The sequence below is a fragment of the Miniopterus natalensis genome, chromosome 6, assembly GCF_054644295.1.
Source record: "Miniopterus natalensis isolate mMinNat1 chromosome 6, mMinNat1.hap1, whole genome shotgun sequence".
Classification (NCBI taxonomy): domain Eukaryota; kingdom Metazoa; phylum Chordata; class Mammalia; order Chiroptera; family Miniopteridae; genus Miniopterus; species Miniopterus natalensis.
In genome coordinates this window covers 48,443,705-48,456,691 of record NC_142086.1, presented here as the reverse complement: position 1 = coordinate 48,456,691, position 12,987 = coordinate 48,443,705, and the positions used below count along the sequence as shown (strand labels likewise).

General features: G+C 34.5%; 1 protein-coding gene across 3 annotated transcripts in view; it reads right to left on the bottom strand.

Moving 5' to 3' along the window:
* ACAP2 (ArfGAP with coiled-coil, ankyrin repeat and PH domains 2) overlaps positions 1–12,987 on the bottom strand; it is a 119,346-nt gene that overhangs the window by 35,637 nt on the left and 70,722 nt on the right. For 2 of the 3 annotated variants that reach the window (XM_087818226.1, XM_016200028.2), the window contains exons 8-9: positions 11,835–11,930; positions 4,922–4,996 (exon numbers count right to left, since the gene is read on the bottom strand). In XM_087818226.1, coding sequence (XP_087674352.1) covers positions 4,922–4,996; positions 11,835–11,930 — 171 coding nt within the window. The remainder of the gene's footprint in view (positions 1–4,921; positions 4,997–11,834; positions 11,931–12,987) is intronic. The other variant, XM_087818225.1, reaches the window with a different exon arrangement.

Here is a 12,987-nt window from a genome sequence, read left to right as displayed (position 1 = left end):
AAAACGGGACTACCACTATTTTCTAAATATAGTACTGTCATGGAAGTTTTTTAATCTGATAGGAGTAATAACTCCACTATGTGGGAGTACTGAAATAGATAAAAACATTTTTTCCTAAAATGAAATTTAGTGCTGCAAAGGAGAAGCAGTTTGAAGTGGGCACGACGAGTTCACTTTTTTATGAGGACTATAGAATCATCCATAACCTTTTTCTATCATTCTATCATTCTAATCATTCTAATCTTCATTTGAATGCAATTCAAACTTTCAATTTATTCCAAGGATTCATGAAATTTTAAAATCAGAAATCCTATATTTAAATTTCTTCCTGATGAACTTCCAAAGTAATCTAATAAAACTGCAAGACTGCTGCTATCCACAAATTTAAAACTTTAAAAATTAGTCTCAGTAATTACAAAATTCTCTGGACCAATGATCAAAATTAGAATGCTATCCTATTAGGGAGTAGTAAACGGTCTTGAGAAAAATTTTGACAAAGGCTGAATGACCACCTGCCAAGCATGCTAGACATGGAGGTCCTGCACTGAAGGGGAGGCAGAGACAAAATCACCTAAGGGATTTCCAAACCTGAGTCTATGAAGATGGAAAAAGGAAATAAACTAAAGTCAGAATTAAAAACAAAAACTCTCTTGACAGGTCTCAAAATTAAACCATAAAAGGACATGATAATCCAAAATAATCAAATGAAACAGAGTCTGTAAATGAACTGTTACATTTCTTCCTACTTTTTCTTTGGGGGAAAAAATCAGGGAAACTTTAATTCCCCCACTTAAAATTTATTTGAGGCTATAATTTATAGAACATGTAGACAGGATTAAGTCAGCAATAGATATAACTGAGTTTCATTTGTAACATCAGCAGTTTTTTAATAACCCTGATACTACTTAAAACATCAAATGAGACTTCATTGAAAATGTAGTACATTTGTAGTATTCTCCTAATTTTCAACAGTGGTACCTTGGTTTTCAAATGTAATCTGTTCCGGAAGACCGTTCGAGTTCCAAAACATTGGAAAACTGAGGAATCAACAGCTGACAGCGAGGTCTCAGGACCTTGTCCTTAGCAGAAGCCATGTGGCGTTTTCGACTTCAGAGGTGTGTTCGGAAACCAAAGCATTTACCTCTGGGTTACGGCGTGGGTAACCCAAAATGTTCGTCAATGGAGACGTTTGAAAACCCAGGTACCACTGTATATTTCTTGAGATAAATTAAGCCTTCAATTTAATTACTATTAATGTCAAATTAATATTTTATAGGACTTAAAATGTGACAGATCATATGATTTTATAATGAAAGCAACTAATAGTGTTGGATAAAATATGTATTATTAGAATTTAAGTATATTGATGAGTGTTAAATTAGAAAGGAATACTCAAAGGCAAAAGGCTGAGTGAAAATTAGAAGCCAAGGAGGTAAGCAGAGCAAGGAAGCTAGCTTTCACCTTAAAGGCATTTGCCTCATCAGGAGAACTTGAAGCTTTGGTGTAGGGCCCAGGAAAGAGAAGGCAAGAGTAAGGTTGGCCAACAAGGGGAAGCTAATAGAAGATTTCCCTTTTGAAATTGCAAGCAAGACAAGAAGGGTGATTATTACCACTCCGAGTCAAGATTATGCTGGAAGTCCTAGCCAGAAAGATAACGAACAAAAAGCAAAGGATTGGAAAGGAAGAAATGAACTATCATTATTTGCAGATGATATGACTTTGTAGACAGAATATCCAAAGATGTATACACAGAATCCAGAGACAAATTAGTGTTAAAAAGAGCACTACACGATTACTGGTTCTAAAATCAATACAGAGAAGTCAATTTTATTCTACTATATAACAAAAGTAAACAATGAAAAATTTTAAAGACTTTTACAATAACATTTATAATACAAGTGTCTAGAAGTAAATCTAACAAAAGACGTATAAGAAAATTATCAAATTTTATGAAGGACATTAAAGAAAACTTAAATAGTTCAAGCTTATGGATTAGAAGACATTATAAAATAAAGATAGCAATTCTTCCCCAAACTGATCACATATCTAATGCAATCTCAATCAAAATCCCAAATTTGATTTTTATGCAACCCGAAAAAGATGCTCCTGAAATTTATATGGAAATGCAAAATTTAGGTAATTCACTTTTGAAGAAAAGAGGGTAGGATGCTTTGCTTTGTCAGATGTAAGATATACTATAAAACTAAAGTAATTAAGACAGCACAGTACTGGCACAATTAAGACGAAAAAAAACAATGAAGCAGAATACAGAGCCTGAAGCCGACCTCACATGTATGAAAATGTGATGTATAACAGAGAATAAAACACAGAGAAGAAGGGAAAGAACAAACTTAATTAATAACTGATTAGCTACCAACGTTGAGAATAAAAGGAAATTGGATCTCTACCTCACACCACATACAAAAACCCAGTTACAGATGGATTAAAGATCAAAACATAAAAGGCAAACCTATAAACACTTAGAAGATTATACAGAAGACATATCTTCATGATCTTGGGTTGGGAAGGATTTATTAAACAAGACATGAAAAGATACATACACAAACACACACATACACACATAAAACCATAAAAGACTTAAAAAAAAACTATGTGAAGATCAAAAACACATATACCCCAAAAGGGAGTTTATATTTAGAATATATGAAGAATATGATCAACAGGCAATCTAATGGAGAATGGGGAAAAAGACTAAAAGACATTTCACAAACAGGATATGCAAATGCCAAGAGACAGAGGGGAAGGTACTCGAGCTCATTTGAAACTAAAGCATAAAAAAAACCCACAATGAGATGTCAGTTATCTATCCACCAAAATAGGCAAAAAATTAAAAACTCTCACAATACAATGAGGTGGTAAGGGCTAATGGGAATTTTCATAAAGTGCTGCCTGCCAGAAATGGTGTAACATTTTGAAAACTAGTTTACATGAATTGATTATGCATAACATCATTATTTCTTTAACTGATCAACTTCAATTCTTGAAAAATCTAAATAATTACATTAGACATATTATCCCTTAATTTTCAGTTGAATCTTTTTTTCCTTTCCCCTATTTTTTTTTTTTACCTGTAATGCAGCCTTGTGTCAGCATTTAGAGGCAGAAAAAAGGTAAGTATACATAATGAGCAAAAATCACATTACTTTCTTGAAATGAAAACAGTAATCAACTATTACTTAAAATCAAATAAATTAACTTTAGATTTAATAATCTACTACCTTTGAATTGTGTATATAATAGGGAAATAGACATTAAAAGATGCACAATATTAATCAAATAATTCAGTTTAAGCAAATAGTCACATTTCTACAAATAACATGATCTCTCGTTTTAATTAGAAATGACTGGTCCTGTATCTTTAAAATCTTTCCATGGTAATGTCATTAAAACAAGTTACCTAGTCAAAAGTAATTTAACCTTAAACAAAAACAAAACATGGAATCAGTCTTACATGACTATAGCTAGAAATAACTAATTTAAAGATGGTGTAGTGGACAATCTTCCCTTTTTAAACTTTGTTTCTCTTTGAGTATTATTAACCCATCACCAATAAAATTTTCCTTACTTTTATTACTGATTTCACTTTCTTTTTTTCCACTGACATTTCTATGTCAGATCTAGTTTACTGGTATTTTAAATTCTAAATAAACCACATCAAAAACTGATTTGATTGCTCAACAACAAGGGAGCAGATTCCTTAAAGCAGGGGTGGGGAACGTCCGGCCCACCGTATATACAGCCTGCAAAATCATTTAGTCTGGCCCTGCCAAAGGCCACCGCAGGCAGGACCCAAAATTCAATAAATCTAGGAGCTTTTTTCACAGCTAATTTTTAAGTTAATAATTTTGCATGGCCCAAGAATGATGTTATAAATATCCAAATAGTCCTTGACAGAAAAAAGGTTCTGCGCCCTGCCTTAAAGTAATGCTAGAGGCTTTTTTTTTCTTTTTTTCCCTTTAGGGAAAGAACAAATGCAGTCCCCACTAACACAATTATGCAGTTGAGTTCCTCACATCTAGGAAAATCTCGGGGATCAGTACATCAGGAATGTAATCGATAAGCCTCACCCTGAGAAAACCACCTTCATAATGAGGACATCTGCTGTGACAGGATAGAAGGCATCTTGTCACATACTTTTGTATTATTACATTCAACCTATAATTCTCTCCTTTTGTTTTCAGATTACTACACACAAAAATATCACTGATTATTTAAGATAAACATTAGGTTGAGTTCCAGATTTGTGATATTCAAAGCTTTTAGCACATAGAACTAAAAACTGGTTTCACATTTAAATTTTCATTTAAAAGTAGTTTTTTCAAATATTTTAGCTAAGCTTAGACAAATTAACAAGAAATACAAGTGAAATTTCAGCATCATATGAGAGATGGGGAGTGCTGCCTTTGAGTGATTGCAGATGAAAAAGTCCATAATATCAAACACATACATTGACGCTAAGGTGTTCTCCACCCCTACCCCCCCCATAGCCCCCTACACACACACACACACACACACACACACACACACACACACACACACACACACACACACACACTTTTACAGGGGTTGATAATATCCTAACTGAAACTATAAATAGTGTTTTAAATTCTAACTAAGAACCACTTTTAAATTAGTTAAGGCCCAAACAGACTGACGTTTTTATAAACTGGTTCAAGAGCGTGGCTTTCAGATATTTTGATGTAAAAGAAAAACAAAGCAAATGCCAGAACATCTGAAAAATACTTTACTGTTACCAGAAAGAGGAGAATTCACGTACACAATTTAATTATAAAGCAAACTCAAAGGACTTATTCCAACACAATGGTATCTTGCTGAAACTAATAATCAAACAACTGTGTAAAACAGAAATTAATCTCCTTTAACTCTTCCCCTCAGTTACCTTCTGTTGAATGGTGGAATGTTTCTGCTCCATCTCTCTTTTCTCTTTTGCTGCGTCCACAGCCAGTCGATCCAACTACAGAGGAAAAGGAGAGTATTATACAGACTTGAAGAAAAACAGTATGCTTATATCTTTACCCATCGTCCCAGTAAGTCGGTCAATTTAAATGAACTTTAAAAAGGCATTTTGGCTATAACTTTAAATTGGAAGTTTTATTGTTTTGTTTTGTTTTCTGGTATCAAATCCTCTTTGAAAAGGTCTGTAACTCCTCTAAGGAAAATGTTTCTAACAATAGTCATGGTTCAAACAAAAGTGACAGAAGGCCTCATCAACGACACAACAGTGATAAGTTCACTCCTTAAATAAGGAAAGTGGCTCCAGCTAAAACTGCCTGCTGACCCATTCAGCAATTCTCATAGTTAAAATCAAAGATACAAAGATACACTGGTGATTTGTTTTCTGCAACAGCAAAGAGTAATAGTTAAACTAATATATGCCAGCTCTCACAAGTTCACTGGGTAAGACTTCTAACCACTCAAGATACTTCCTGTTTTCAAGTTAGCTTCCTAATGTTATAATCAAATCTAACAGGTAGAAAAATAATTCATGGAATATAAGAGAAAGCTAAAAATAATAATACAATAGTAATCATTCATAAGACGAGGGTATAAAATAACCAATTTTTAAGATATTTTTTTTAAGCTCAAAAAACTTATGAATTTATAAAATCCCATTCCTTCCTTGTTCTTTTCCATCAGAAAACATGATCGTCCATCAAGAGAAATACTGATATCCAGTATTCAGACAAATTCACTGGCTTCTTGAACTCCTCTTTGCTGAAATAACAATTGGGTTAAAAATACTCCTTCACGTGGTTCAGCTCTTCTAGACTGTGATGAATGTCACTTCATCTTTGAACCCCCATCACCTCTAACTGATAAATGAATAAATAAAAATATAAATATCAACAGGAATATGAAGGAAAATAATATTAAATGTCCAAATGTTTTAATTGATATGCTTTAAAAGCTAAATTGAAAACAGGCCTTCTTAAAAAACTACCTGATCCTTTATTTGCTCTTTATTACAAATGATGTGTTGTTATTTTTTCTACAGAATATGCTGGCCACAGATTCTTATTATCACTGAAAGTAATAAAGACCCAAAAGAAAACACACTGAAACAGAACTATCACTAATATAAAACATTTTATTTAGATGGTAACTATACTACTCCACTTTAGGATCTAATACATACATACCTTAGTGACATGTGACACTAATTTAATGGGTAATGCTGGTACATGCTACGCTAGAAAAATATTTGTCTTCAATAGCTTCTTATACTGAATAAGTAGAATAATTTTTATCCCATGGTTTTATAGCCTTTAATTGAATGGCATATAAATATTATTAACTCATTCAGACAGATGTGCAGTGCAAGGCAGCCCCCAAGATTCAATCTAATATTTATAAACTTGAGGGCATGTACCTTCCACACAGCACTGCAACGCAAGTCATGATTTTCTGCCTGTCAAACTGATGGTAAATTCCTCTTCTGCATTCCACCCCACTGCTACTGCAGCAGAAAGGGGGAAAATTCCCCTCCCAATCTGTTGGAGAAGAAGTATAAAGAAAAAATGTTTCAGCTTAGAGGAGGATTGGAGAAGGTATGAGTTGGGGAGATGTGGAGACTAGCAGTCTTGTCTCCTAGATGCTGGGCACTGTATCAGGAAGAGAGAGTTTGGAGCACAGCAGGGAGTATCCCACGTTTCTATTACTGTTGGACATGATGAGTTTAACGAGCTCCTGTAACTAGACAAGAACTCCAATCCTCTCTACCTGTGTTCTGGATCCCAACCACTCCTACCACCTCAGATGTCATCACTTCTCTTTCTGCTTTTCAACTTTTGCCATTCCCTTAAGCTTTTAATTTCTGCAAATCGTACTACCTTTTTATTAAAAAAAAAAAAAGAGAGAGAGAGGGGTAGACTGCCATATGCAGCACCTCATTTGGATGTGTCTGGAGTCTTGGAAGCTTGATCACCCTACATTCTCTTACAAATCGACCTTGAGAGCTTGTTTAGAGGTTCTAGCAGGGAAGCGCAGCTACTCCTATGCCCTTGACCAAAGAACGGTCCTCTCCTCTAGCAGGAAAGGTCATCCTCTTTTACCAAGCACGCAGCTTCGAGAGGGACAAACAAGGATCGGTAAGGGAGGAAGAGGACACCTGCCTACCTAGCAAGAGCAACCCAAATCAACCCTGGTGATCAATGGGGTGACAGATGTTGCAGCCAGATGGACCTCACATTTGCAAATCATAATACCTTAAATAAAATCTTCCTCCAATCAATATTCCTCTCTAGCTATCACCTTCTCTCTCTTTCCTACATAACTTCTTGAAAATTCTTTCCTGTTCTCTGTTTGCCCATTTCATTTTCATCTACTCACTATAATTTAGCTTTCTAATTATAAATTAGGAATTTAGAATTTCTGCTACTAGGACCCTGAACTCTCACAGAGGTAACAGATAACCTTCTTGCTGCTAAAACCAATAGGTAGTTCTCAGTCCTAGGTTTACTTGACCTTCTCTCCAATATTTGTACTTATAACCACCCCCTCCTTTTTTGAGACATTTTTTCTTAGCCGGTGCTACCACAGTCTCCCAGTTTTCCATATCCTCTCATTTTGTTCTCATGGAACTCCTGTTACCTAGCAATCTCTTTAAAACTGGTCATTCTTATGGCCCTGTCCCAAGCCAAATTCTCTTTTTATGCTATACTAGAAGACATTAACCTTAACTTATCAAATCAAAATCTTTAGGTATGGTGTTTGGGCACTTACATTTTTAGAAAATAGCTCCATGATTCTGATATATATATATGAACTCTCCTTGGGTCAATTCACCCACTCCTGAGGTTGCAATTAGCAATTCTATGCTATTCACTCCTTTAGTCTATATCTTTCTTTTTAGCTCCAGATATATCCACTAAGATATGCTATCCACAAAAATCAATACATTTAAACCTGAATTCATCATGTCCCACCACTCTCAAATTGGCTATATCTTAAATAACCCTCATGTCTGGTCCAACCCGACTGCCATGACCCTAGTTCCAGATACCATTATCTGAAAACTGAATTACTGAAGGAAGATCCTAACTAGCCACCTCCAACCAGGCTGTATTATCCACTAGGCACTAAACATACCAGGGCACTAAACACATCAAGGCCCTGAAAAATTTTTTGAGACCTGAGAAGATGACAAAACTGAAATTAATATATGTCTAAAATATACAATTATTTTAATAGTCAACTATAATACAACTCACTTTTTTTATAAATTATATTTAATGTAAGATGAGGGTACAATCTAATGTTTAAGATGTGGGAAGTACCTAGGTTTTGCCTTCCTCCTAAGTCTGGGTTAGATGTCCTATCTATATTCAGGGTGGGGCAAAAGTAGGTTTACAGTTGTTCATATGGAAAATAATACAGTAATAAATAATACAAAAATAAACTTTCTCAACTCACAACTGTAAACCTACTTTTGCCCTACCCTTTAACACTCTGATCCTCCACTGTGTGCTAGAGACAGCTGGCTATCCACCAATATCCATTTGCTCTCCTTCTGTCTTAGTAATAGAACCCCCAAATTCTAGCAGGTAAGTTACCTGGCTTAGCTTAAGTCTATCTTTCCCAGCTTTCCTTGCTGCTAGTGTGCCATAGAAGGGTACAATTTCCAGGAAATATCCCTAAAGAAAGGGAATGCATCATTGCCCTTTCCTTCTTCCTGTTAGTAGGAACTGTGATATGATGGCTAAAGCTTGATCTGCTACTTTGAACCATGAGGGAAAATCAAAAGATAGAATAAGTTTGGGTCCCAGCAAACCAAGTGACCATCATATCAGGCCTTTCTTTGACTTTACATATGAGAAATAAAATTCTATCTTATTGAAGCTACTACCTTTCAGTTTTCTATCACATGCAAACAAACCTAATCTCAATTTATATACCCAGACAGGGCACTTAGCACAGTGAATATTAGTCTAGTAACTAGTTGGTTTCTTCCAATAAGTTAAGTTCTATAGAAGTAGAACACAGTATCTCTATAATTCATGGCATGTGCCTGTATATCATCCCTTCCTAACACCATCCCAATACACATGAGCATGCACCATATTTATTTTTGGTTAGTGAATGCAATTCTCATTCCACTATTACCTTTTTCCCATTTCCCTAAACTCTAGCTTTCATCCTTAATTCCCTCTCCTCAAAAAGTAACCTGAGCCCTGACTAGTGTAGCTCAGTGGTTAGAGTGCCAGCCCTAGCACTGAAGGGTCATGGGTTTGATTCCCTGGCAAAGGCATGTATCTGGGTTGCAGTTTCAATCCCCAGCCCAGGTTGGGGTGCTTTCAGGAGGCAACCAATCGATGTGTCCTCTCATATCAATGTTTCTCTCTCTCCCTCCTTTGCTCTCTTCCACTCTCTCTAAAAATCAATGGAAAAAATATCCTTGGGAAACGATTAACAACAAAAAAAACAAAAAAAGTAACCTGAACCATTTGGAAAAGAAAATCACCTAAAAATTGATACTGTTAAATCCAGAGAGCCCACTAAATCAACAACAAAAAAGAATGTTCCAGAACAGATCTAATATAAAGTTCTGATCAGGTATCAAAAATAATTTGAACATAATGAAATTTCTATACAATATCCTTATATGTGTGTAATTCATGAATATGTACTTGTTTGTATAAAATGAAAAAGTTCGTAAGAGTTCTATAATCTTAAGCTTCTAAAACTTTATTATTCAAAATAGCAAAAGACAACATTTTTTTAAACAAAAAGAGCTATAAATCAAATGAAAAGCCAATTAAGACAATAACTCAATTTTTCCAAATGTAAGAAGAGAAAACTAAATCATTATGTATACTGTAAAAGAGACACTTTGTTTTTATTTTTTAAATATGTTTTTATTGATTTTAGAGACAGAGGAAGGGAGAAGGAGAGAGAGAAACATTGATGGGAGAGAATCAACATCAATTGGCTGCCCCCTGCATGCCCCCAACTGGGGATCAAGCCCACAACTCGGATATGTGCCCTGACCAGGAATCGAACCCGCGACTCTTTGGTGCATGGGTCGACACTCAAGTTCAACCACTGAGTCACACTGGCTGGGCAACACTTTGTTTATAAATTCTCCTTTTTAGTACTCTCATATATTGTCTATAACATTTTAAACTTGAACCTCATTTTTGGTTACACATTTAACCCATACATAAATCTATAGCATCAAACCTCTTTATTAAACAAGTGAATGTTAAATTCCCCAATATGCTAAATTTCTTTTAAAATATAAATATAGGAGCAAAGGCAACAACAACAACAACATAAAGCAAAAATAAACAAGTGGGACCACATCAAACTAAAAACCTTTTGCACAGCAAAGGAAACCCCCAATAAAATGAAAACACAACCTACCAAAAGGCAGGAAATATCTGCAAATCCTATATCTGATATAGGGTTAAAATCCAAAATATATAAAGAATGCATATAATTCAATAGCAAAAATAAAAACACACACAAGAAACACCAAATAATCCTATTTAAAACAGGCAAATGATCTGAATAGAATTTTTCCACAGAAGACATGCAAATGACCAAAAGGTACATGAAAAGGTATGTAATGTCGCTAACCATCAGGAAAATGCAAATCAAAACTGCAATGAGATTATCACCTCACACCTGTTAGAATGACTATTATCAAAAAGATAAAGAGATAACAAAGATTGGCCAGAATGTCGAGAAAAAGGAATCCTTGTGCACGGTTGGTGGGAATGTAAATTGATGTAGCCACCATAGAAAACAATATGAAGGTTCCTCAAAAAATAAAAATAGAACTACCACATGATCCAGCAATTCCGTTTCTGGGTATGTAGCCAAAGGAAACAAAGACACTAACTCAAAAAGATATCTGCATCCCCCTGTCCCCTGCAGCATTATTTACAATAGCCAAGACATGGGAACAACTTATATGTCAGTTGATGGATGAATGGATAAAGAAAATGTGGCATATATACACAATGAATATTTTTCAGCCATTAAAAAAAAAAACCCTGGCTGGTGTGCCTGTTGGTTACGCATCGTCCCATGCACCAGTAGGTTGCCAGTTCCATTCCCAGTCTAGGGCACATGCCCAGGTTGTAGCTTGATTCTGGGTAAGGGGCGTACAGGAGGCAGTGGATCTATGTTGCACTCTCACATTGATGTTTCTCTCTCTCTCTCTCCCTCTCCCTTCTTCTCCCTCTAAAAATCAATAAACTATTTCTAAAAGGAAAACCCTGCCATTTAGGACATGGATAGGCCTTGAGGGCATTATGCTAAGTGAAATAAATCAAACAGAGGAAGATAAATACCATATGATCTGGCTGATATGTAGAATCTAAAAAACAGACAGACAAACAAAAATACCCAAACTCATAGAGAAAAACAACAGTTTGGAGGTTGACAAAAGCAGGGGATAGGAGGATGACTGAAATGGCTGAAGGGGGTCAAAAGGTAAAAACTTTCAGTTATAAAATAAGTCGTGCAGATGTAATGTATAGCATGGTGACTACAGCTATTGTATATTTGAAAGTTGATATGAGAACAGAGCTTTAAAGTCCTCATTACAAGGAAAAAAATGAAAACCACATGGGGTGATGGATGTTAATTAGACTTATTATGGTGATCATTGTGTGTGTGTGTGTGTGTGTGTGTGTGTGTGTGTGTGTGTGTGTGTGTGTGTGTGAGAGAGAGAGAGAGAAATCATTTTATTGTATATCTTAAAGTAATATAATGTTTTATGTCAATTATATCTCAATTTTTTTAAATACAGGTATCAGTGTATAACACAAAATCAAGAGGTATACCTGTGCACCAAGATCCTTCATGTAGGGCCCAAGTTCACTAAATAGATCATATCCTTGATGAAAGAAGGCCAAGTGAGCATACATAAAAGATAACATCTAATAGAAGAAAAAAATATTAAAATTTTAAAATCAATTCTTAGATAAGCATTACAAAATTCTTAAAAATCTTTATCCTACTTAATGTTTAAAAATTATTCCACAAGAGCCCAAAATATCAAACCTATTTAAAATTAAACTGAATCATTTTTCTTAAAAGAGTATTTTAGAAATATTTGTAAATATGACAAGAAATTTTATTTAAAAGAAATTTCTAGATGGCTTAAAATTTTAACAATGCCCCAAATTTCAGTTGTTTGGACTATATCCAAATGATCAAAATTTTCATAGTAATAGTTCAAAGAATCAAGGTTTCAATAGCTTCACTGCCTTCCCTTCCTAGATACATTATGAATTATCTATGTGACTTTCAACCAAACTCACTGGCAAAATCTTAAATTGCAAATAGGACATTAAAAGATTAAAAGTGGAAATACAAAGTACTCAAAAATAAAACAATCACAAACGCTTTACAACCTACTAGATCACCAAGCACAACCCAAAGCAGGGGAATGCTCGTTTTTTTCTCAAGATACCAAAATAAAATGAGTCAACAGACTTTGCTATGGAGGTTTCTTTATATTCATTCCAAAAATCAAAAATGTCATTAATGGGTCGAGATTTTCCCCCCAAATTTTCCTATACTTTACCTATTAATGAGAGAATAGTCACCCCTACTTTTATTAGTTGTCACATGAGAAAGAATTAAATAATTCAATCACAATACTAAAAGAATCCTCTAACATTCATGTTACTTTTAGCAAGACAATGCATATTTAATTCTCTGAAATCTAAAATAGGTCATAAGGTTTGTAGTATTTAAGAATCCTTCAAAGAAATTTTAAAAAAGAAAAACCAATTAAGTAAAACACAAAGACAAAAGACAAAACTCACTAAAAGATTATTCTGGAATTAGATCAAGATGGTTGTACAACTTTGTGAATATAATAAAAAACACTGAATTATATTTTAAAAGGGAATATTAATAGCTATGACTACATAAAAATGTAAAATATGCCAGCACATCAAAACACATAATAAGCATATTAAAAAATAA